The sequence below is a fragment of the Hydra vulgaris genome, chromosome 11 (genome assembly GCF_038396675.1).
Source record: "Hydra vulgaris chromosome 11, alternate assembly HydraT2T_AEP".
Taxonomy (NCBI): Eukaryota; Metazoa; Cnidaria; class Hydrozoa; order Anthoathecata; family Hydridae; genus Hydra; species Hydra vulgaris.
In genome coordinates, this window is record NC_088930.1 from 42,635,001 (window position 1) to 42,662,500 (window position 27,500).

The window sequence follows — 27,500 nt, forward strand, 5'->3', positions numbered from 1 at the left end:
CGTTCTCGCACTCCCAACTTACAATTCATTTTTTGAAATCAAAATAAGCTTTGCTTTGTTCCAATTTCAATTGCGCAACACAAGGTGTCGATGGCAACTTAATCAGAGAATTACAGAATTTAAATTTTCCAGTGCCAATTTTCAGTTCATCGCACGACTTTATTAGACCCATACACATAATCATATCGTATTTGTTTATTACTTCATTCACACATAACACCAATGCATCCACCAAACGCCCGTTCGTTGGGTAGTGTACTTTACCAACAACTTCTTCACATCGAATTATTCCACCCATTGTTGCAACATCCGCTACACGAATTACTTTATAGTCAGATGGCAGTAATTTCTTGGTGATGATTGATTGTGAGCAACCAGAATCCACTGACGCTGTAGCTTTTTTTCCGTTTATTACCAAGTCGATCGTAGGTAGAATTGTTTCGGGACGATTACTTGTAGAAATACCTAATGCGAATTCGTCCCATTTAAGTTTTCCAAGTTTTGTCGACATTTGTAGCAGTCCTTCGCAGCATGCTTATGCGAGCATTTCTTGCATAAAGAAGTACTTTCACGTGCAAAGTAATTTAACGATTCGCAGTTGAAACATCGCATTTCTTTCTTTGTATAGAACTTGTCATTACAGTCCCAGTTGTTTGGTTACTTACATTTACTTCTTCATTTACAAATAAATATGGTGCATCTAATCTAGTTTGTAAAACCACGGATGTAGTATTGACAAATCGTTGAAGAATAGCACGTAGAACAGCACCATCATTATTCCCAATAATGAGTTGATCAGAAAGTCGGCCGTCTCTCTCTGAGGGCAAGAACTTGCATTCTTGAGCTGCTTGGATCACTCAATGCGAAAACGTCTGATAAGTTTCCCAATTTCATACCGCGAGATTAACGATGATTTTCTTATTTCCAACGTTTCCAGTTTCGCCACCAGATCTTTGTACAAAAAATGCTCAGGTGCTGTTAATTCTTCCATGGTCTTGTAAATCTTCGAAGGTAGAGCAGCAAGCAAGTACGCTACATGTCGATCTAAAGTAATACTGTTTATCACGGAGAAAGAGGTCATTTGCCGAATAAATTGCTTTGGCTGTCCATTTTCATATTGCGGAGATAATAGACAAGCCCGGTAAGCTTGTTCAACGCATTTAAAAGCCATTTTGCTTTCAATATTTTATTACTTATCAACAACTTCAACGTTTTTACAAAAAATTGTTCGCTATATATAGCATTTAAAAATACAACTTGTGATTCTTGTCAACATTTAATGATCGTTATACAAAACGTTATAATAATAAAAACATGCAACGTGAGACTTTTGTCAAGCTAATTATTGACGCACATTAAAATCACAACATTTGATATTACGTTATCAATGTGAGTATAATTAAAAGATTGTAGGATGAAGTATTTAGGCCTATGATTATACGCTCGTATAAATCAAATATCAAGTTTAGCGCAAAATGTCTGTACCGATAGAAACTTGCAGAAAACTTTTGATATTTATTGGCCGATTAAAATTTTATAGCTATTTTTACATGGTTTACACTTACTATGACTGTGAATTTGAAAACACGCGCAAACTGGCAATGGGAAGATTTAAGGACAAAAATTAACGCCGTCGGACGGCAAGTTACTACAAATATAAACTCTGAGAGAAAAAGAATATTTCCGAACATTAAGTTGATCACAGTATTTTACTTTCCAAGCTAAAATATTACGGCATATTAGGCTCAACATTTAAGTGGATTCAGAGCTACTTGTCTTACAGAAAGCAATTTATACCACTAGAAAAGTCAGGAGCCCTTGATATTACGTGTGGAGTTCCTCAGGGTTCAATCCTAGGTCCATTATTGTTTTTAATATATATTAACGATATGCATAAAGCTTCCCAAAAAATATCTACCATTATGTATGCTGACAATACAAATTTATTTTTTAATTATCCTGATGCAAAGACTTTGTTTGAAACTATGAATATTGAACTCGAAAATTTCAACCTCTGGTTCATAGCAAATAAATTATCCCTAAATTGTAAAAAAACTAGATTTACCCTGTTTCATAAAAAAAAAAAAAACAATTAATCTTCCGTTAAAGTTGCCTCAATTGTTTATTAATAAAAATCAAATTAAACGTGAAAAGTATTTTTGGGAGTACTTTTTGAGAGTAATTTTTGTGAGTACTTTTTGATGAAAATTTGTCATGGAGAAACCATATTGGTCTTCTTGTAATAAAGGTGTCCTCTGTAATAGGTGTTTTGTATAAGTCAAGACCTTTTCTCGATAGTAAATCACGTAATATGCTTTACTTTAGTCTTGTACATAGTCAGCTTTTGTACGCAAATATTGTATGGGCCAGCACCCATAAAACCAAATTGCTAAAATTGCAAAGTCTGCAAAACCATGCATGCAAAGCAATTAATTATTTAAATAGGTTAGTAAACCCGGCCCCAGTGATGAAAAGCATGATGGTTCTAGATATTGAGAAACTTAACACATTTATTATATCATTTTCTGAAAAATATAATCTGCGTTCAAATACCAGGAAAGACTATCAACTAGGAAAAATTAAATCACAGCAGTCAAGTTTTCTAATTACAAACCGAGGTCCATCAATATGGAATCGTTTCCAAAATAAAAATAATAAAGACCTAAAAAGCATTTCATCGTTTAAACAACAAAATAAAATGCATCTCCTTAATTCCTGACATATATTTTACATTCCTGATATTATAGTTTACAGTATTTGTTTTCAGATTTTTTTGTATTTTTTCTTTTTCTTTTTATTATTTTTTTTTTTTTCTTATGTGTTTTAATTTTATTAAATTTTTTATTTTTCTTTAAAAATTAAAGTGTTTTTTTATTTTTATTTTAATAGTGACTAAAGGGGCTCTATGAAAAGGTTGTGATGATAAACGCATCATCCTTACCTTCTTTGAGTCCCTGACTGATTATAACAGTATATATATATATATATATATATATATATATATTATATATATATATATATATATATATATATATATTATAAATTAAAAAGATTAAAAACGTTTTTTATAAAGGTTTTTTATGTTTACGATGTTATTTATTTTATATGAAAAATTGTAATATTGTTTAATCAGCGAAATAAAAGTTAAATAAATAAAATAAATAAAAAATAAGTTGACACTTTGATTTGCGTAACTTAAGTTTATGACCTCGCGTATAAATATAATTTTTAGGGTTTGGAACTCATGCGCATATCGGCGAATATATGAGCATACCATACAAAAGTTATGGACATAGTCATGCACATAATGTGCATACAAATTTAACGGATTCACCTGTTAAATTTGTGTGCACATTATGAAATTAATTAAATATTGTCAAATATAGAAAAAAATGTTTTTGAAATCAAACGCAGGTGACTTTAGATTAAAAGAAACAATTTTTCATTTGATTTTCTGTAATTAATTTAATGGTAAAATAGCGTTTGGAAATGATGTTTGTTTATGGGTTGCGACGCGATCATTTGCCCATCGAACTCTCTTTTGACAGGCAATGCAAGTTCAAGTTCTCTAAACTGAACGAGGCTTTGCAAATTTTTATATTAGTCTTTCTGTTTAAGGAAAAACATCTAATTTTTAGCCAATAATTTTTTTAATTTCTCATTCCTTTACTTATCTCTTTAATTAAAGCACTTTTTTAATTAACAACATTTAATTCCACTATTAAAAGTTATAATAGTTGAATTAAAAGTTATTAAATTAATTATTATAAATTATATTATTATAATTTATATAAATTATATTATTATAATATAATTATATAAAATAAAATAATTATTATAAATTAATTAAAAGTGCTTTTGGAACAAAAAAATCATCAGTTTTTATTTTAAAATGATGATTTTTTTGTTTTAAAAGCACATTAATTAAAAATTTCATTAAAACTAGAATTAAAATTCGTTTTTTTGTCTGTCTAGTCAAAACAATGTAACGGTTTTTGATAATTTGAAATTGAAAAAAAGTTATTTGCAGAATTATGCGCATAACTTATTGTTGAATATCTGCGCTTACAAATTTTTCTGAACCCTAATAATTTTTGATTGTAGAGGGTTAAATTAATATATAATAAAATTAACGTTGGACCAAAAATGCAACCCTGAGGAATTCCACTTATAATGTTAGATGGTTTACACAGTGAATTTTATACTAAAATTCGTTGGTATCGGCTTCACGATTCGATGGTTTCGAAAGAAATATTTGTATCACATGTATTTACAACCTCAACTTGAATTAAGTATAAAGTTAATTGCATTTTACTTTTGTAATTTTGTGTGCTCAAATATTAACGGTTGCTAAAAAAAGTCCGTCGTCAGTCATTCATTTTTGGGCGTTTGTTTATCGATAATTATACGCATACTTTTTTTTCAGTTTACATTTTAGTTTAAATGAGATTGCTTAACATTTCTAAAAATAAAAAAAATTGAAGATTATTTTAACCGTAAACCTTTTTTTTAAATTTCTACTTTAATTCAACAAAACTATTTGCTTAAATATCACGTGATTTAGTAAAAAACAAAACTTCGTATAATTAAGAGTAAAATGAAATTATCAAAAGTTTTACGAAAATATTCGAAGTTTATCTCTTATGTGAAAAAGATTTTGATTAATAATTTGTTGACTATTAAAGACCAAGTAATAAAGTAAAAATATTTTAAAATTAACGTCAACTTTAACGTAAATTTTAAAAATTAACGTCAACTTGAATAAAAACTGTAATAAGGCATTAAAAAACATTATTCCTGAGGAGTGAATTTTATTATTCAACCTAAAATACACTCTGGTCCAAATATTTGGAAATATCCGACGCGATTTCTGATAACAGAATTTTTAAGTACCTTTAAGTCAAGTCTTTTTATCTTTTTAAATTAAATTCTAAATGGACAATATTTTATTTTATAAGGGCTCAACAAAAGGACATTCTAACAAAATACCGACACGAATCTATAAATGGTTTGTCAGAAAAAAAGCTCATAAGCAACATGATGATGGATGCTTTAAAATATAACTTAGTTGATTATATTAGCGAATAACTAAAAACTTTCAATGTTTGAAGATTTGAAAAGACACTATTCCTATTAATAACTTTTTAGAACCTATACCAATCAAGACACTTCGTTATTTATTTTTTCTGTTTGAAGTCGAGGTAAAAGCCTTGCAGTTTTATTCACATCCCGTTTAAGTTTTAAACTGTGTCGATTGTCTAAAGTTATGCCGTTATCGTTATGTTCACTCGCATCATTTACTGAATCATTATGAACTGAAGAAACAGAGATTGATGGCGAAGAACTGGTCAAAAGATGCAGTTCATTATGATGTTGATTTGAGCTTAGAGTCGGTGAAGAGAGCGAATTTGTATTCTGCGATATACTGCCTGTTAAAATAACACTACCGTCATTTAAATTGGTAGCGTTGTTGATAGATTGCATATGTGTTTGAGTGGCTAAAGTACCATCCTGTAGTTGTATAACAGATCCAGAAGAAAGCAGACGGGCATTAGAAAGTATATGTGTAGCGTTAACGTCACTTGTATTGGTTGAAGAAAGCCCGTTATTGATTACAGACATTGATGTAAGTATGGGAAGTTGAGAAAGATGAACTAATTGCTGTGGTACCCCATTTGGATTGTGATGACCAGCTTGGTTAGATGTTCCAGATACAATAGATATACTGTTATCGTCTTGATTTATAAAAAATGGAAGATTAACAGTGCCAGTAGGGGTCGATACCGGTAGATAAGTTTTTATAGTTCCTTGGCTAGCAAACGGTAGCACATCAGAAATATCTGCGTCCGTTTTTCGCTTTCGTTTTCCATCTAATTCATGACGCAAAGAACTTGGATGAGACGTAGACCGTTTTAAACTTTGTTTTTTATTACAAAACCAAACCTTGACTGTATTTAGATCAAGATTAATTTTATATGCTATTTCTTCCATTTCTTCAACGGAAGGCTTTGGATTTTTTTCAAAATATTCATTTAATGTGTTTATAAATTCTGGCGAAAAACTTGTCCTTTTACGTCTCTTTTTTGAAAATTTATTACCACGGTTATGTTCATCTTCTTTCGATCGAATCCAACTTTCTAGAATAGGTCGCATACGTTCGGCTGCTTTCATTCCTAACTGCTTACCTTCAAATCTATATAAATAATAGCTTGTCAGAAATACAAATAAAACAAAGGTTATTTCTATCATATATCATATTATGCGTTACTTTACCAATATATTTTTTAAATAAAATAATTCTACAAATATATTTATGCATTTTTGACAAAATTTCACACCTTGATATAAAAGATTGACTGTATGTTGGTCCATTAAGTGCGGAAAGTTCTCTACCTACATCATCTTGTGTGTAACCAAGATTTACTCGTCTAGATTTGAAATCAAAGATAAACCTTTGCATTTCTGTACTTAAACCATTTGTTTCCTCTTTAACTGATACGGAGCGTTTTAGAAGATTAGTTCCTAAAATTTCTGCATTAATGTCTGCATCTCCAGAGTTTTTTAAATGAAGTAAAACGTTTGGGACACCAGCTTTTGTATTAATTGTATTATAAACATTGATAGGTGCTAATCCTGGCAAAACCGAGTTAAGTGATGTATTTGGCAAGTGAGTCTGATACTGAAACATTAACATTTTTAATTCTAAAATACTTAACAACCTTAATATAAAAAAAAACAAAAAACTTTGATACATTTTTGTCAGAAATAATGAACTTGATTAACATAAGGTATCAGCAATAAATAAAATAAAAAAAAACTCCAAACAAATTAATCAAAACAATTTTCTTTTAAAACTTTCAATATGTACAAACTTTAAAAATAAAATAGGGCTTATAACTATTTGTAGGTATATATATGATGGGCTTATAACTATTTGTAGGTAATATTTTACACTTTTACAATTATACCTGAGAAGAAAAATTAGATGTCACAATAGAAGAATTTTGTTGTTGAGTAGCATCGACAGCTGCTTAAATAAATAAAAAAAGATATAAAATCAATACTTATTTTACACTTTATATATTAATAAATTGTACATTATAATATACAATATTATTAATATAGTGTTAATATTATACGACATTGCATTATTTAACATTTATCATGTCAACACATTAAAAAATTTAAATTGCAATCCCTAATAATATCCATTTTTATTATAAAGTAAACAATTTATGACTTACCCTGTACATTGAGGAATAATTGAAGTAATTGAGAATTCAATAAAAATGATTAATTTTATTAATCTTATTTGTATTAGGGGATGATGTGTAAAATACTGAGTACTGGAACAAGCAGAACTTAATAAATAAACCTTTGCCTAAAACAACTAATCAACTAAAGCAACTAATCCAACGATTGGTTTTCAATTATCACATGACAAGGAGTTTGAACCAACTACATTTTATCAATGACACCACCTAATGTTGGCTTAGCAAGGTAAGCATTCTGAATTAATTTTTTGGGTATTATAATTTGATTTTACAGTTTATTTTTTATTATTATATAAGTTGCGACTGGAATCGCATTTAACTGTTACATAATAGTGTATTTTACATAACAGTCAATTACTGTATTGTAATAAATAACAGTGTGCTACTATGTTGTGTTAATAATTTCACATTGTAAAACTGTTTCAAGCAAAATATATAGCATGCCCTTATTCTAAGCTTACCCCACCTTCCACCAGATCTACTCTTTTGCAAAAAGCTATTTAAATTAAAAAATTTATATTAAAAAAATAAATATACAAACCTGAAATTATTTGAACATGACGTCTGGCGAGTTCATTCACAATTTTTTCTTCTATTTCTTTGCCTAAATCTAATTCATGATCACTCATCCAAATTGCAGTTTCATCATATGGTGTAACAAGCACAACAGTTTTTCGTCGTGTTTGTAAAATATTTGCAATGACAACCTTAAATATTTTTAAACTACTAAAAATATTTTTAGGAATAAATGAACTCATAAACAAAATAAAAGTAAAATTAAATAGACCAGAAACAATTAACATTATCATTGTTAGATAAAAAAATTATTATTAGTAGTAAAAAAAAAAATCACTGGTACTATTATTATTAATAAACGTAGAAGTAGTAGTAGTAATAAAAGTGTTTTTAGTAGTAGTTGTCGCAGTAGTAGTAGTTGTCGCAGTAGTAGTAGATGTCGCAGTAGTAGTTGTTGTTGTAGTAGAAGTGGTTGTAGTAGGTCAAAGGCACTGTCATGTCACAAAATGTTAGTTTACATTTTGTGACAGTGTAATTTTTAGTTGAACAACTTTTTTTTTTGGGGTTGGTTTTTTAATACAGGAAACTTAAATGTTAAAAAGTTTTTTAAGACAGGAAATATAACTGTATCCTCCAAGTTTTAGTGTAAATTTCTTGACATGTTTTAATTTGCAATGCCTAATGTTACTTAAACATAAAGTAAATTAAAATTTATAAATAAAAATAAGTAGCTATTATTAGGGAACGGCTTATTGTTTAACATAGCTAAATATGTCAATGTATCGTGGTCGATGCATTGAAACACGCATCGTTAAACAATGCATAGAACAACCATCATTAAACAATACATCGAAGACTGGATTGTTAAAGAATTCATTGCTCTTGTGCTACAATAATGGAATTGAAAATTTACAAAAAAAACAAACAAACAAAAAAACTGCATATTGTTCACATATTCTTTTAAAAAGCATTTTCTTTATCTGTCTTAAGTTTTCTTTACTATAAACAAATTTTTCAACTTTGGATGATGACAGATTTGTCACAACAGATATTTCCAGCTGTGGAAATCACTTGTTCAGAGCTGGAAAAAGAAACTGAAATTGCCAATATTCTCTATGCAAAGCTGGCAAGTTTGGGAAACTAATATGACTGGTTCTTCCAGTAACAAAGTATATACCCGTTATTGGCAATCAACGTTGTTGTTAAATAGCTTTCTAACTTGGTTTTAACGGAGTTAGAAAGCTATTTAACAACAACGTTGTTAAATAGCTTTCCTTTCTAACTTCCACATGAAAATGAGCTTGTATCTCTGCATAAGCTCATATTAATCCAATTTATCTTGAAAGTTGAAAAATGAAAAGTAATGACAATGATGAATATTTTAAAATAAAAATTCAATGCAAACTAGATTACACAATACTTTTCAATGAAATTTGGTGTTAAACTATTATGCTGCTAAAATGCTGAACAGCTGATATTTTAAAACACAACTAGTAGTTTAAAAAATAAAAAAATAAAAAAAATACCTGATGATTGTATTTCTGAAGTGCTTCTCTGGCTTTACGAGATATAATATTTACATCAGTCTCAAGCTTAAAATAAGTTTAAAATTTTAAAAATTGGAGTAATAAACATTTACTAATATGCACACACACAACAATTAACAATTACCACAACAAATTAATCAATTTTAAAAATTCATTACCACATATTTTCAATAAATTTTAAATAAAAAAATTATTTATATAATAAGCTATCCCATATAAGTCATATCGTATTTAATGTATTTTCACATTAGTCATATTAAGGTAATAAGTTTAAACTAGTTAAATTCAACTTACTCATGGCTGCCTAGAGTGGGGCTAGGTGGGGAAGCTATACAGCTAGCTTCTTCCACCCAAATTTTTATATTTTCACTTATGGATTTAAAATGATAACAGAATAATGGAATTTTCAAACTTATATTGAGTGTTTTACTCAATTAAGATGACTGATTCAATCACGATGACAAATGCATAGATAAACTATAAATTATTGTTTATTCATGTGTTTGTCATTGTGATTATTAAACTGCTACCATATATAAATGATTGTTATTACTTATCTTAAAAGTGATTGTTATAACATCAAAATTATTGGGGAGAATAAATGTTAGTCCCCCCCCCCTTTCCTAATCTTATGTTTTATATTATTTTCCCTACTTATAAGTTGTCTGCACTAAAACAAATATATGTAATTTAGAAAAAATATGCTCATTTAATAAAATATTTTGCTAAAATTAAATTTTAATCTTTATTTGATTTCTAACATAATTCTGTGCTCTATCTTTGCTCTTACCCTCTTTGGAAACTACTAACAGCAACTCTTGATTGGGTCTAATACCTTTATTAAACCTTTCTAATACCTTTCTAATACCTTTCTAATACCTTTTTTAAACCTTTTTTTTCCACAACCCTATGGGCAAAATTCGGTTTCAAAATTTTTCACTACTCAGGATGAGTTCAGAAAGAGACACATCAAATTTAAGTGCAGTTTTTTGGGGGAATTTTACACTTGCTAAAATCACAAAGATCTGGATCTTCTCTTTATAACTGTATTGACTGCAAAAATTCTATTATCCATGGATGAGCATGAAGAGATATGAGATAACATGGCCAATTTTTAAAAATATTTGATAACTGTATCCTTAACCTCCTGGACTTCTAGATAAAGACTAAAAACAATGATTTTAATTTTAAAAATATAAAAGTATATTGAGCAACAAACTAAGCAAGAACTTTAATACTTTTTAATACTAAGTCATAATCATTTATGTAAAGCCAATGTTTTCCATAAAAGTTTGGAATGCCAGTACAAAAATATTTCAGATATAACAGCAGAGCTTCAAAATAAAACTATATCAAAACCATTGTTTAAATATCATGTCTACCATTACTGCTGAAATTTCTTTTACAGTTAAATGACAATAACAGCAATAAAAAAAATTCCACTTTTAATATTTATCACAACATTAATTTTTAAAAACAGTTTTACAGTAATTTTTGTTGAAAACACTCTAAATTTGTTTGAAATTAAAGACTTGCCTATTAAATTTTTCAGAAAGAAGCACAGTTTCCTAAATTATCTTTATCTCAGTACATCTCTCAATGTTGAAACTTCAATTTTTAACTAACCTTTGTTTTTTCTGAGATATTTAGATAAATTAAATACAAAAATATGTTAACTATTTTTGAAATCATATTTATAACAGGATACTTAATTTTTTTTATTTTTAACTTTAAAATCAAATCAAGTATTTAAAACATAAAAAATACAAATCCAATCATCTTCAATCTATCAAATAACTATCTTCAGTCAATCCACCATCTTTTTATGACTATTGATTATTATGGTTTTATTTAACTTTGCAACAAATATTAACACATTGATAAGCTTTTATGATTCCTGGATTTAACTGTAAAAATTTAAAAAAACAGTTATTATTTACAGTTCAACCATTCAATAGTAAATATGTAGTTTTTTTCCTGTGCATTTTTCATGTTTATTTTTACACAAATAAATTACTTTTTTGTTGTTGCAGTTAAATATTTTTGAAAATTATTTAATATGAAAAATAACATTAACATAGAATTATTTAGTGTAACTTTAGTGTAATTTAAGAAATGTCACTAATGCTGGTATATAGAACTATTTAATGTAACCTAATAAGAAATGTCACTGATGCTATTATATTGAAATAATGAAAGGCAAAGGCATGTATCATGCCTTCAAAAAACATGTATTATTCATCAAAGTACATGTATACAGTAGCGGAGCGAGATGGGGACCAAAGAGATTTTCACCCTTGCCACAATCACTTAAAAAGCTCCCCCTCCTCCCCCAAATAAAAAACAAGAAAAAAATATATATATAAAATTTTTTTTTTGGATTTTAAGCTTATTGACTTGATTTTAATAAATATGTCACCTTAAATGAAACAACATATGCATTCTTTGCCCATTCCTTTACTAATGGTGACAACATTTTTGGGGTGGGTGTCATGTGTAACGATAAACCTTCATCTGATGATTGGATTTTATGTTCGTGCTAAAAAAAAGGATAATAAGGACTTTAAAAAAGTCACCATAAGTAAAACATAAAATATCTACAGTGGAAATCTAGCAGCTCAGTTTCAACATTAAAATTCAAATTTCCAGTAACAAAAGTATACCAGTTCGCTCTCAGGAATATAAAAGTCTGACACAGCAGCAGCTAAGTAGAACATCACATAACTACCTAAAGTTGATAAAGCCTCAGCTGATGCCCTTAGCAAAAATAAATAATCTGACAAAGTCATGAAACCAATTTTTAACAAAAGGCATCCATTTTGAACCTAAGATTAAATAATAAATAAAAATAACAGTGTAAAAAACAAAAACTATAAATTACAATTATTATAATTACATTTGCAAATATATATAATATATATATATATATATATATATATATATATATATATATATATATATATATATTGGTAAATAGGATTTAGGTCAGCTAGTAAACGACCGGGGTTGGTATTTGACTGCGGCCAAGGCCGGTTTTACGTACGGGACTGCATAAACATTATTGCATATTGACTTATTTTTATATATCATATCAACATGCACCAATGTTTATACAGCCCCAGCTATAAAGCCAGCTTTGCCCCAGGTCAAATACCAAGCCCGGTCGTTTACTAAGGTCAGCTTTAGACTTAATTAATTTGGGTTTCCTCATTAAGTATAGCACAAAATACTAATTATTTTTGACATTTTATTATATATTTAGTATAATCGTCAGTCTTTGACATAAGCTAATACTTTAGATATTTGCTGCTGTAAAAAGTTTTTACTTCAGTTGGATTCTTTTATAATTCTCATGGTGAGTCATAGTTCATATTTTATTTTATTAAAATTGACTCAAAGCCAAAATAAATTTTTAATAAAGCTGATAATTGAAAAGAATATTTCATAGCTTTCATTAGTGTTTAAAATTTCTTACTAATTATACACCTTCATGCTCGAAAGTTACTGAATCAGCTTTTGAGTAGTTACAACACTTTGTGGTAATATAAGTACTACCAAGCACTTTTGCTGCATCTTACAAAATTAATAAATAGTTATTAAAAAATACTACAATATTAAAAAATATTACAATTTTAAAAAATAACTCCATTCAATTATAAGATAAGAAAATGATAAGATAAGCTCTTATACTCTAATTAAGTGAACATAATTGAGTTAAATTTAATGCATTTGATGAACCAGATAATGAATTGGGTAAAAAAGAAATGTGTTGCATTAAGTAACTATTTTCAAAATATTCAATTAACTCATTTGCAATTGGATTAGTTGTTGAGGGGGTAAAAATATTTAATAAATTTAATAACTTTGCTTTAACTACAATAAAGTTTCCAGCTACTAAGAGTCTAGTATAAGCTTTTTGATTAACTGAATGCGTTATTGAATTTAGAGATACTTGGATGTCATTGTTTGCCTGAATATTGCAATCCAATGGACAAATAATGCATACTAAAAGAATGTGGCCTGCACCAAACAGTCTTAGTTAGTAAAGACACAAAACTGCACCACAGCTTTCTAGATGTTTTGAGGATATTTCAAAAAGCACTGAAAAAACTAAAGCTAAACTTGAGGATAGAGATCAAATAAAAAAGTCTCAAATTAAAAAAGGAAAAGAAACTTTAACAATAAAGAGAAAATTAAATAAGACTTCACTTAAAAAGCGGAAACTCTAAAAAAAAATTAACTTTAATAATAAACTCCTAAAAAATTTATTCAACTAAGAATAAATGTATACAAAATTTAATAATTTAAATAAAATTTTAAATAAAATAATCATAAAAAATAATTTGTTAATTAATCTAAAAGTATTGTGCTTAATATAAAAACAATTAATTAGAAAAGATCAAAGTTTTGAAGTTATTTAATTCAGTACTATGTTATTAAAACATCTAAAAAACCATGGTCCAGTTGTCAAAATGAAACTTATGCGTGGTCAGAAATAAGGCCTAACTGAATACCTTTCTTGACCAAGACAGACCAAGATAACTGAGCACCATACTTAGTTAATAAAACCACACACAAGTATGAGATTCAATACTCTTAGGCTATTACTGCATTTGAAATAAATATAGACTCACCACAATCAGTCTTTTCTGTAGATTGTTTTTTTTGAATTTTCTGTTGATTGCATAGTTTCGAATTAATTGAGTGAAAAAAAAATCATGTTTCTGTGATTAAAATCATTTTTTTTTTTGAGAAGAATTTCAATGTATGTCATTTGGGCCCATTCTTTAATCCAGAATATTTTAAATTAAAAATTTTAACTGTATTCTTTTAAATTAAAATTAAAACTTTAATTGCATTTTTTTATTTTTTAACAAAAAATTTTTTTCCTGGCTTGCTCTCAAATTGAAGTTGGAGCATATGACCCAATCAATAAAAAAAACCTGGTTTTATTTAATAATTTATTTATGTTACAAGAGAGAAATTGATTTATAATTTGTGCAATGTTATTGTTGATCCTATTATTCAAAGTCTATCTAGATTCCATTGATACAAGAAACTCCAACTACACAAATGGCATATCCATAAGATTGGTATTTCGCCAAATGACTTTCTATTTTATTTTTATTCAATCTATATCATCCTGCTCTGAGAAGCTTTAAACTTCTTTAAAGCTTCTCAGAGCAGGATGATATAGATTTTAGAGGACCAAATTTTGTGAAGGGTGACTAATTACCTTCAATCATAGATCATCTAGGCCATATTTCAAAAATCCAGAAAATTATTTGGGTTAAATAACCAGATAATCTAGAATATACTTTCCCTTATTTTCTTTTTAATTTTTTTTCTGAGTTGTAACCGATTTTTTTTTCAAACCATTCTTAATTTTGGTATGAGTGTTGAGTGAGAAAGCTTAAAAAACAAATAATGCAAAGTATTGATTTTTATCTGCAGTCCTGATTTTTTTTTTTTGTTAATTTAAGAATTTTATAAAAAGAAAAGTAACTATCTAAAATTAAAATAAAACTTTTGAAAGTCGCCAAAATTTGTTTTCTGCATTTTCTGTTATAAATTAGATCATAAGAAAATTGTATAAGCTTTTAAATGTATTTAAAAAAATACTTCCTAAATAAAAACTAAAAGTTTTTATTATTTAAACAAAACTACTATCTATTTTTATTTTTTTTACAAACTTACTTTAAGGATTTAGATAAAAAGTATTAGAACTAAATTTGTCACAAAAAAAAAATGCTCTGGCTTTGTTAGGCTATACACACCTTACATTATACGTATATGTTCAGTAGTTTTTTGGAATAACTTTTTTTTGGAATATACAAACTAGCTTTTAATATTGTTTATGTGACATTTACTAAGAAAATATAAGCTCTTAAAAAAAAGCAAGACTTTAAATCAAATATGATTTCAAAAATTTAAATTTTTTTTTGAAGGAATGTAAAAAAGTTTAACGTTGAATGTAAAATAGTTTCAAAATTTTCTGCTAATCAGAATTTTCTGCTTCAAATCATCTGCTAAATAATTCATTACATAAAACATAAGACTCACCATCATAGATTATCATGTATTATAATATGCAAAAGAAATAAAAAAACTTTTTTTTTATAAAAAGGGAGAAGTAATTTTGCAAATATATCTAAAGAGAATTCCTTTTGCAAATGTATGCAAAAATTTATTATTCTAATTAATTTATTATTAGTAATACCTAGAGGAAAATTTTTTAAGGAATTCTGAAGCTTCAAAGGCAGGCTTTTTATTTTATTTCATTTTGGTGGGTTGGAGGGGTAGGGGATGGCTCAGACCAACTGCATGTAAAGTTCTTTTGACATAATACATTTATGGACATAAATTACCTTTACAAATATCTTATTGGTAACTGATAAATTCTATTTATAAAAATTAAATACGTAAAAATTAAAATAAATAAATCATAAACCAACAAAAGATTATGTTAAATATATGTTTGTTTTAAGAAATAAATTGTAAGGAAATATAATCTTTTTCAAATACTGAATTTAGATTCTATCAATGACTATAGTTATCAGTTGTTAGTTTAAAATGATTTTTTATTAAAAATCAATTTTTTTTAAGTTTACTTACCTCCCCAATGCTATGAAGGCTAAAACATTCAAGGAGGCTACTTAAATTATGGTTACAGCTCTCTCTCTCAACTCTATAATTTCAAAACACAAACCTTGACAAACAAGGCCACTGCAGGGAGAAACAAGGATGTGGTGGTGATTGAACTTGGAACTTCTTGCTTATGAGGCAAGCGCTCTACCATTACAGAAATACCGCAAATTTAATTACAATGCGGTACTTTAAAATAATTTTAAAATATCAACAGTTTTGAGGCTCATGTAACAAACAAGATCTTAATAATTACAAAACATTAAAAGCAAAGGGTTTAAAAGTATTTGTAAACTTTTTTTTAATATTTGTCAATACTTTGTTGTTGTAAATAAGAGCACCTATTTTATTTATAAAGTAAGAGCTCAATTCAAATGAAAAAACTAATGCTATATATATCATATAGCTTTATCTGAAAGTAGGAGTGAATGTTATCAATAGTTTACAACATTACTTTTATTTACACAAATTGTTTCTCGTCTACACTTGGCCCTGTAAGGAAAAATGACTAGAATATGTGAGAACTCCAATGAATACAAAAATTTTTATAAAAATAGTGACGGGCAAGTCAAAACGTCATCTGGTAACCAACATTAACAAACTGGTTACTTTCAGTCATCCTTCTGGCGACCGACCAAAAGTCTGAGTGTACACCACTGACATATGTCATGATATATTAAATAAGGAATTTTTTAATTTTGCTTTTAAAACCGCATTTCATCCAGCTTTAATTTTTAATATTAATTGGATAAGAAATTTAAAATCTTTTCATATAATACAGCAAAGATGCTTTTTACATGTTTTATTAAAAAAACTATACAGAGTAAAGTAAGAAAAAAAGTCAGCTAACACTGACCTAAATCTGCATTTATAAGTGTGTGTGTGTGTGTATATATATATATATATATATATATATATATATATATATATATATATATATATATATATATATATATATATATATATATATATATATATATATATATATATATATATTTATATATATATATATATATATATATTTATATATATACAAATTTTTTTAATTGTAAATTTATATATATACAAATTTATATAATTATAAATATACATATAAAATAACTCTTAAAGCTAATAAGCAACAACAAGAAAAACAAACAGTTATTTTCATATCTATAAAAAAGCTTACCTCTTTATATCTTCTAACTACTTCAGCTAAACCAGGAGCTCTTTGCTCATCCACTTAAGAAATGAAATACAATAATTAGTTATATATATATGTATATATATATATATATATATATATATATATATATATATATATATATATATATATATATATATATATATATATATATAAATTAGTAAAAACACTTATCTAATTTTCTTGATGAACTCCTTTCATCAGGAAGACTTCTTGATGAACTTACTAATGATAAAACAACTTGTTGAAGAAAATTAGATAAGTGTTTTTACTAATTTATATATATATATATATATATATATATATATATATATATATATATATATATATATATATATATATATATATATATATATATATATATATATATATATATATATATATATATATATATATATATATATATAAGTGATGTACCGATTAATCGGCATCGACTTAATTGACCACTTTTTGCTTAATCGGAATCGGTATTGGCATCTGCCTTACTTTCTGATATTCTAACTGATGGCATTTTTATATTTTCATCCTGCATTATGATAATAACTAAATAATAAATAAAATAAACTTTATGCATTACTTAGAATTTTTTGGATTTTTTATTTTGACTTTGTTTACAGGCAATATTCTTTATTTATAAGATGATGTTTATAAGCATTAATTTAACAGCTGAATAAACTTATACTTTTACTACCATTGTGTTGTTTTTAGAATAATTTTATTTTGTGTTATTCTATTGTTATACTTAGAAGAAACCTATTTAAGCATTGTTATCTATATGTATTTAAGTATAGCCTACTATATTTCTATATTTTTATTTGTTATTTTTGTTTTATTTCAATTTACCTCCCCAAGGCCACTGCAATTGAGGAGGCTATTTTAGATATGGTTACAACCCTTTCTTAACTTTATAACTCCGAAACACAAACCTTGAAGAAGAAGGCTGCTGCGCCAAGAAAAAAGTTGAGCGTGGTACTACCAGGTACATGGTGGGGATCGAACATCACAAAATAAAATAATTATAAAAACAACTTAATTATCTAAAAATAGTTTAGATATATAAACAACATATGATTGTTGTTTAGATATCTAAATTACTATTAAATTAATAAAGAATTCTAATTAAGCTGCTTATCATAGTACCATATTCTTTTTAAAATTAAAATAAAAAGCGTTCCTCGAAAATTGTATTTATTTTTAGAAAGTTTTCTTTTCATAATAAAAAAACTAAAAAAAAGTATATCTTTCTAACTGAGTTTTTCTAATATCTTGGTTTGGCTCTGACTTAAGTCCAAGTATTTGTTTACCAGTACAGACTCCATGAAAAAGATTACACGATTTAAAGTTGTGTGGTTTTATATTTTCAAAATTTTAGTAATTAGTTGTTTCATCGATATTGGCATCAGCATTTCCTTATCCATTGGCATCGGTATCAGCATCGGCCAAAAAAGTGCTATTGGTACATCACTAATATATATATACATATATATATATATATATATATATATATACATATATATATATATATATATATATATATATATATATATATAATATATATATATATATATATATATATATACACATATATATACCTATAGTAAAAGCATTAAATATACAGTTTGTGGTCAAAAACAGCTCATAGCTTGTCGGTGGTTTTTAAACTGACAAAATTAAACTGACAAAGATTATAACAAAACGCATGAATTTAATTCAGGAAACTAATTAAATTTAATGTTTATTTAAAAAACTACAAAAACGCAAATTAAAAGACTAGAATACTTTTAAAAACATTCTGAATGTTTTTATTTTATTTTTTAAAAATAAAAAAGTTCTAAATGTTTTTATTTTTATTTTTTTACTGTAAAACATGCACAGAGTGTTGCTACATTGACTATCTTATAACCTGCTACTACAAGGAAGTGCTGCTACATCTTATAGCCTAACTCGCAATGGAGTACCGCTACATCAACTGAGGGTTTGGTTGGGGCAGGCAGTCTATCAAATAATTAAAAAAATTAAAAAAAAATTAAAAAATAATAACTTTTTTTATAAAAAAAAGCCTGTATGTAAAAAACTTATATATATGAGCATAAATATGTACATAAACACATATTTTTTAGCCATCTTAAAAGTAAAACTTTTGCCTAAGTTTTTTTTTAGGCGTCATTAAGTACGTTAAATTACTTAAGTACCCTAAATTCATCTTTTGAATAGAAGTATGATCATTTCCTCGCTTGCGCAGAGATTTTCATTTAACAAAGCACTTTTGAATTTAAATTACTTTAAACCTGTGTGGAAGCCAATAATACTTTCAAGTTATATTTAGTTTGATTTATTGAATGGATAAAGTACATCACAGTAAATTTAACTATAAACTAAATCAAAACAACCAGTTAAGTTACTACATTAACTTGCAGTTACTCAACTATTAAATTAACTTAATATACTCAAAGACTCGCAAAGCTTACCATACAGACATTTCTATTTACATCTTATATGTTGTTAACACATAATATAAGCTTTCAACTAAATATTATTTTAACAGAATATGAAAAATGCAAAACCATTTTTTTATATTTTCATTTTATTTAAAGCGACATCAAGATTAAACATTTTCTATAAATACGCAAGTTGTTTTTAGGAACTTTTTACAAAAGGAAACCTATTTGAACAAAAGAATTTTAGTCTTTAGAATTCTCTTGATCAAATAATTTTGCAATTAAAATTTGAAATATTTAATTATTTTTTTTGCTTTAACAACCCTAAACTGTTTGTAATTTCCAATGGCATAGCAAGGATCATTCCTGAAAGTTAAACATATCTAGCTACAACAGCAATATTATAGATTTAGAACATAATTCAAGTGAGGAAAAATTTTTATTTAAATTGTAAACATGTTGAATAGTCAATTTTTTTGTTGCTTCTTGAAAATAGTTTTTAAAGTAGAAACATTCAATTGCAACAAATAAACTAGTGCTTATTGCAAACATAAAACCAAAAATTAAATTATAAAAAAATTTAAATTAAAAAAAAAAAAAAAAAATTATGTTACTCCTGTTTAAAGAAATTTTTTTTCCAAAAAAATAATTTAAATATATATGAGTGTATAATAATATATATATATATATATATATATATATATATATATATATATATATATATATATATATATATATATATATATATATATATATATATATATATATATGAGTGGTGTAAAAAAAAACACTATTTGGAAAATATCTGCTGTTTAATATATATATTTATATATATACCAAGGATTGTTTTAAAACATTCATGTATGCTTAGGCTTACATAAAAATGTGTTGATCTTGGTTATAATAAAAACTTTATTTTGTCAGTAGCAACCCTTTAAAATATTTTTTATTCAAAAAATTTTCAAATCCAGCATTTTTTTATTACATACATTATATTCAGGGGATGCCAGCAGTCATTTTCAAAAAAAGTTGTTTTTAGAACCACCCTAATGTATATATTTTTTTAAACTCATGAAATAGCAATTGATTTTGGAATTTTTTTTTGAAAATTTGACTCATGATTCAATGGCTTTTTTTTTTAATGAAATATTTTTTTATAATACAATTAGGTGTATTAACTCCAATTATTAAGAAAATAAATACTTTTGATTTTTTTTCCCAATATTATCAAGGAATTTTATACATGTTCCATATACAGAAGAATTGGTTGTTGTGGTAGTTGTTAAAATTAAACTATTTTTTTACAGCTTCTTGTTATATATTATTACGGCTTTTTTGTACTGATTAGATAAACAAGTTTTCATAATTTATGATCCAGTCTTTTGTATTACTGGTTTAACTGGATTATCTTGATTTTAGAATTGTAACTTTATGTGACTGGTATAATTTATTATGGTTCAAGGTTACTATAGAAGAACTTGAGCAAAAACACTTCTAGATTTGTTGTCTTTATAAAAAATAATTGTAGAATTATTTACAGTTGAATGGCACATTTTTTGCTTTATTTCTTATACAGAACATTCGAGGGTTAGACACAAATTAAAAAAATATATAAATATATCATAGCTCCATATAATTTCTCATTATAGATGAATAATATTAAAAATCTTAGAGAAAGGAAATAGAGACATGCAATAATATGTAAGTCAACATTAGCGGATGAATCTGATATGGACGATGAGAGTTAGGATGATTATAACATTAATGATTATAACATATTGACAATCTAAACTGAATAAAAAGCTTAATTTAGATGATAAGGAAGCACCCAATGACGAATCTCTTGATTATGATTTAACAGAACAATTTTTTAATGTACAATCAAATACCCACATAAAAAAAAAAAAAAGATAAAACAACCTAAAAGAATTTCCATAAAATATAAAGCTTTTGCGGAAAAAAAAACTACAATTTGCAAAGTGTTCTAATGGAAACTTTATCAATACTGACCAGGGCGCGACAAATCGTTTTTTTTTTTAAATAAACATTGACCTTCATTTCTTTATTTATTGACATCTAATTTAAGAGGAATGTCAAATAACAGGGTCGACAACATGGGGAGAGGGGGCACCTCCCCTCCACAATTTTTTTTTAAAGCGAAATTCTAGATATAGAGGACTTGTTTTTAGAAATAGATGATTGTGCACCTCCACTTCAAAACCCGAGTCATCCGTCATAAATGTGCCAGTTTTATTTTCCATTCTTTCAATTTTTTTTTTTTTAATTCAAATAATTTTTGATTAAATTATAAGGGAGTTTTATTTTCAAATAACTCTTATTCCAGTTAATAAGATATATATTTATTAGATATAGGGGAAGGTTGCATAATATGAGCAGGTTCCTAAGATGGTATAAGCTTTTTTATGGGTATACTACTGATTATTTGCAAAATTTTTTGGTAAATGGTATTCATTCAAGTTTAACGGTGTTATTTATTTTAATTTCTTGGTTGTATGATTAGTATTCTTTGATTGTTTTATTTTTAAAAAAAATTACCACCCCCATTATAATTTTTTATTATTCAAGATTTTTTAATTTTGCCAGAACAAAACAAGATCATCAAAAATTTATTACATCCTTTATATTTGATGATTATCTGCTGTTAATTCCATGGGTTATATGAGATAATACATAAGCTGTTGTCATGCTATTCAAATTATGATAGTACTAGGTAAAGTTGCTAAAGATGATACATTTTTAGGCGCTCAAGATGAAACGAGGCTTTTTATTAGAAAAAGCGTGTTTTTTTAAAGTTGTTTTTCACAGAGCTTTATTTTGGTATTTCAAGAGTGAAGTATTTCAAGTTTTTTCAAAAAATGGTATCGCAAACTTTTTTAGAGATAGGAAAGATTTATTATTGTTTTATTTTTATGGCTGAGATAATTACTTTTTACTTAAGCTCATCTTAAGAAACTGGTTTCCTAAGATGAGATGATTGAGTGTGTTGAAGATAATGCAATTTTTCGTATAAAATTTTTTTTTAATGAACTATTCATTTATATTCTTTGAGAGGAAAGATTAAATTATGATAATCTGCAAAAATAAATATAAATATTATAATATTTCAGATTCAAAAAAACAGTAGACTGTTAACATACTTGACATACGCAACCTTCTTCTAACAAAGATGCTTATTTAATTTTATCAATTTTTTATTAATTCAGAACTATTTTTTATGCATTTGCAAAGCGTGCCCAAATTAATGATAACTAATATGCAATAACATTATGACTGTAAACTGTTATCCATTAATAAAAAAATAGTGAATTTTTCTTAATTTAGTTTGTTTGTTACAAAAAAACGTATAAACTTGAGAAGTTTAAATAAAGGGAAAAAAAATTTAAATTGAATGCCATGCAATTAATAGAGTACAACAAGTACATGGGTGGTGTTGACTTATTTGATGTGTACCATTCAATATATCATATTGGTCTTAAAAGTACAAAGTATTATGATCACATAGTATACTATTTATTCAGTGTCTGCATGACAAATGCTTGGTTGACATACAAAATTGTTAATAAAGATGGTAAAGATAAGAATATTTTGCTTAGAGATTTTATTCTATAAGTATCTGATAGTTTAATGTTGACTAACAAAATGGTGTTAGATCTACTAAGACTTCAACTCCAAAGTGAAAGAAAGTAAATGATGATGTAAGGTATGGTAGTATGGATCATTGGCCAGATTTTATTGAAAGAAGACATTGATGTGCAAAAAAGGGTTGTGATTTAAAATTTTCAGTACAATGTTCAAAATACAAAGTTGTTCTATGTTTGAAACCAACTCTTAACTTTTTTTTATCAATACCATCATGAGGATTAAAGTTTGAAAAGCTCGGAATATTATGATTATAAACATTTTATAACTTTAAAAATAATTTATTTTACAATAATGAGACTTGATTAATTCAAAAAATTTGAAAAAAAATTAATTCGAAAATAATGATAAATAATAATAAAAAATACAATATTATATGTTGAACAAAAAAAAAATACACTTTGTGCGACTGGAACAACCTATTGTTTCATATATGGAACATTCGAGAATTAACCTAAAAACTAAAAAAATTTTCGAATTTTTTTTTTCTATACATATTTAAATTTAATGCTTAATCCAAATTCATTTTATAAAAAATTCTTTATTTTAAAATAAAATGCAGGTTGGTAAGGGTTAAATGCTAAGTGGCATATGTGCAAGGCTAAATTTTGCAACTGCTTTGCACTTATGCCAGTTATATATATATATATATATATATATATAATATATATATATATATATATATATATATATATATATATATATATATATATATATATATAAATATATATATATATATATATATATATATATATATATATATATATATATATATATATATATATATACATATAATTTTTTCAACAACTTGTTTCACCATCAGTAGGTTCATCAAGAAGAATCTCTAAACATCAAAAAATTTAAATTAAAACTTTTTTTTTTTTATGTTTAGACATTCTTCCTGATGAACCTACTGATATCAAAAAAAGTTTTTGAAGAAAATAGATAAGTGCTTTTACTTATTTATTATTGCTCTGTTCTTTAAGAAATTTGAGCACTCTATTTGTATATAACACAAAAAAATTTATATTTTATATATATCTATATATATATATATATATATATATATATATATATATATATATATATTTATATATATATATATATGTATATATATATATATATATATATATATATGTATATATGTATGTATATATATATATATATATATATATATATTATATATATATATATATATATATATATATATATATATATATCAATCAATAAATCAACATATACTGAATTACATGATTTTACAATTCAAGGATGCTTACAAATAGTATAATTACTAACAATGCGTAGACACTTAATAATAAATAATAACAACTGTAAAAATCATAACATTAAAAATAACTATAATACTAAAAATGGTATTAACAAAAATAAAAATGATGGTATTAATAAAAACAATGATATTAATAGAAATAATGATATTAATAAAAATAACAGTATTATTAAAAAGTAATGATAATAATAAAAATAAAGATAATATATATAATATATACTATATATATATATATATATATATAATATATATATATATATATATATATATATATATATATATATATATATATACATATATATATATATATATATATATATATATATATATATATATATATTTATATATATATATATATATATATATATATACATATATATATAATACATGTGTGCAGACACACACACACACACTCACTCACATGTATATATATATATATATATATATATATATATATATATATATATATATATATATATATATATATATGTATATATATATATATATATATGTACATATATATATATATATATATATATATATATATATATATATATATATATATATATATATATGTATATATATATATATATATATATATATATATATATATATATATATATATATATATATATATATGTATATATATATATATATATATATATATGTATATATATATATATATATATATATATATATATATATATATACTATAAATATATATTATATATATGCATATAAATCATATATATATATATATATTGTGTATGTGCGTGCACATATATATATATATATATTATATATATAGTATATATGTATGTATGTATGCATGTATGTATGTATGTATGTATATATATATGTATATATGTATATATATATATATATATATATATATATATATATATATATATATATATATATATAATACACATATTATATATAGGCAAAGCACATATATTAAAAGAGGATGTGGACAGATAGATATAGCTATAGAAAAATATTTGTTAATAATTTTAATTATTACCAGCAACATGGTAATTTCCAGCTGAATCAAGTTGTGGCTCTAATAAGTCCAAAGCATTATGTCCTTCGAAATGACGACAAAAAGGTTCATAAGACCTCTGTCTATGTAAAAAGATCACTGCATAACCATGTAGTAGAAAATATCTTTAGGAAGTTCAGAAAAATTGAATTAATTAACAACACTTTTATTTAAAATTTTACAGAAAAGAAGCAAAAAAAGATTAAAACATTTTTCATTCAATATTTACACTAAATTTGAAACTATAATATTTTTTTTTTATGTGATATATTAATTTATTTGTAGAAGAAAAAATAATGAAAGAAATACAAAAAGATACTCAGCAGAACAAGCTCCTCTTGTTCCTTGACTAAAGTTATCGAGAAATCTGACGGTATTACTTTCAATGGGTACAGTAGTTCCACCACTCTACAAATAATATATATATATATATATATATGAAATTTATTTTATTCATAAAATAAAGTGCAATGTTTATTTTCATAAAATTTTACAGAAGTATTCAACGTAACAAGTAATAACGTAAAATTTTATAGAAGTATTTAATCTAACAAGTATAACCTATAATATAATTAAAAATAGCATGATCCGATTGCAATGAATTTTACCAAAATATCATATAAAAAATGAGGTACTTATTAAATGAAACTGCTTATTAAAAAAATTTTATTTACATTGAAAATTTTATTCAGATTGAAATTAATTATATCACGGCTTTTAATATAAAAATTATATGAAGACGTAATATATGCAAAAAATAATAATTTTTTATTTTAGCATGCGAATGTTTTGTTAATTATGCTTGAAGTTGAATAGTTGCATAATTTTAGTGAAAAATATAATTATTTTTACTCACGGTAACTAAAACAATATGCCTGCCAAGCTGTCTGTGTTTTACTGCAAAATCTTGTATTGTTCTTTTAGCCTCATCGAGATTTGAGGGAGGCCTAGATTTAGCGAAATAATCATTCCAGTCGGCCATTTTCTTCTTTTTAACTTAATGCTTTCAATATTTTTATAAATGTTCTTTCAACTCCGTTAACTGACATACTTTTTTGTTATTGCGCATTCTAAGATAATTACATTGTTTTTATAAAAATTATACTTTAACTACGCGCAGACTTGAAATCGAGACAATTTTATAATTCTTTTTAAAAAAACAATAAAACAAAATAGATTAAAAGTAAAAAATTGCGGCTTTATTTAAATAAACGTAAGTCTTATATAATATATATATATATATATATATATATATATATATATATATATATATATATATATATATATATATATATATATATATATATATATATATAATATATATATATATATATTATATATATATATATATATATATATATATATATATATATATATATATATATATAATCAGAGCCGGAACCAGCTTTTTTTGGTCTTTGAGATAGCTAACTTCCAGACATGGAGCAAACTCCAAACATTTATATGTTTATACTTATGTCAAATAAGGATGCTTTGCAAAAAATTGCGATGATTGGAGGCTGGGAACAAAAAAGCCCCAAGTTTTGTGCCCTCCCCCCTGCCCCAGAAGTGAGAGCAACAAATCGATGAAATATTTTTTGTACTGTTTTTAACTAGACTAATATTCATCGATAAATTTTAAATTTCATAGTAAAATATTTTAGCTTTCAAAAATTATGACCATGTAAAGTTTAAACCCCCTCAATTTGAGGAGGTTATACATATATATACATATATATATATGTATATATATATATATATATATATATATATATATATATATATATATATATATATATATATACAAACCCTATCAGAGGGGGGGCAACACGGGCCATTTGGCCTAGGCCTCGACCTAAATAGGGCCTCCAAATTTTTTCTGAAATTTAATATATTTTTATTAAATT

At 25.4% G+C, this 27,500-nt stretch overlaps 1 protein-coding gene across 3 annotated transcripts; it reads right to left on the minus strand.

Moving 5' to 3' along the window:
• Positions 1–4,882: 4,882 nt before the first annotated feature.
• LOC100198319 (POU domain, class 2, transcription factor 1) lies at positions 4,883–26,670 on the minus strand. 3 transcript variants are annotated; one of them, XM_065808900.1, is made up of 11 exons: positions 26,450–26,670; positions 25,913–26,001; positions 25,576–25,718; positions 17,151–17,203; positions 12,001–12,162; positions 11,757–11,876; positions 9,317–9,382; positions 7,816–7,981; positions 6,969–7,027; positions 6,339–6,679; positions 4,883–6,193 (listed from the first exon to the last, which is right to left on the minus strand). In XM_065808900.1, exons 1-11 carry the CDS (start codon positions 26,573–26,575, stop codon positions 5,161–5,163), a joined length of 2,358 nt encoding a protein of 785 aa, XP_065664972.1. In that variant the 5' UTR covers positions 26,576–26,670; the 3' UTR covers positions 4,883–5,160. The 3 variants fall into 3 exon arrangements, with proteins under 3 accessions (XP_065664972.1, XP_065664974.1, XP_065664973.1); XM_065808902.1 differs by lacking the exon at positions 26,450–26,670 and adding an exon at positions 26,155–26,343; XM_065808901.1 differs by lacking the exons at positions 11,757–11,876; positions 12,001–12,162.
• Positions 26,671–27,500: the final 830 nt, after the last annotated feature.

Excerpts from the sequence above, each read along its gene's own strand:
- LOC100198319 (XM_065808900.1), bottom strand. The coding sequence starts at position 26,575 with ATGGCCGACTGGAATGATTATTTCGCTAAATCTAGGCCTCCCTCAAAT. Across the intron at positions 9,383-11,756 it reads CATATGTTGTTTCATTTAAG|CTTGAGACTGATGTAAATAT; the intron begins GTGACATATTTA and ends ACTTATTTTAAG. Across the intron at positions 6,194-6,338 it reads AGTCAATCTTTTATATCAAG|ATTTGAAGGTAAGCAGTTAG; the intron begins GTGTGAAATTTT and ends TTATTTATATAG.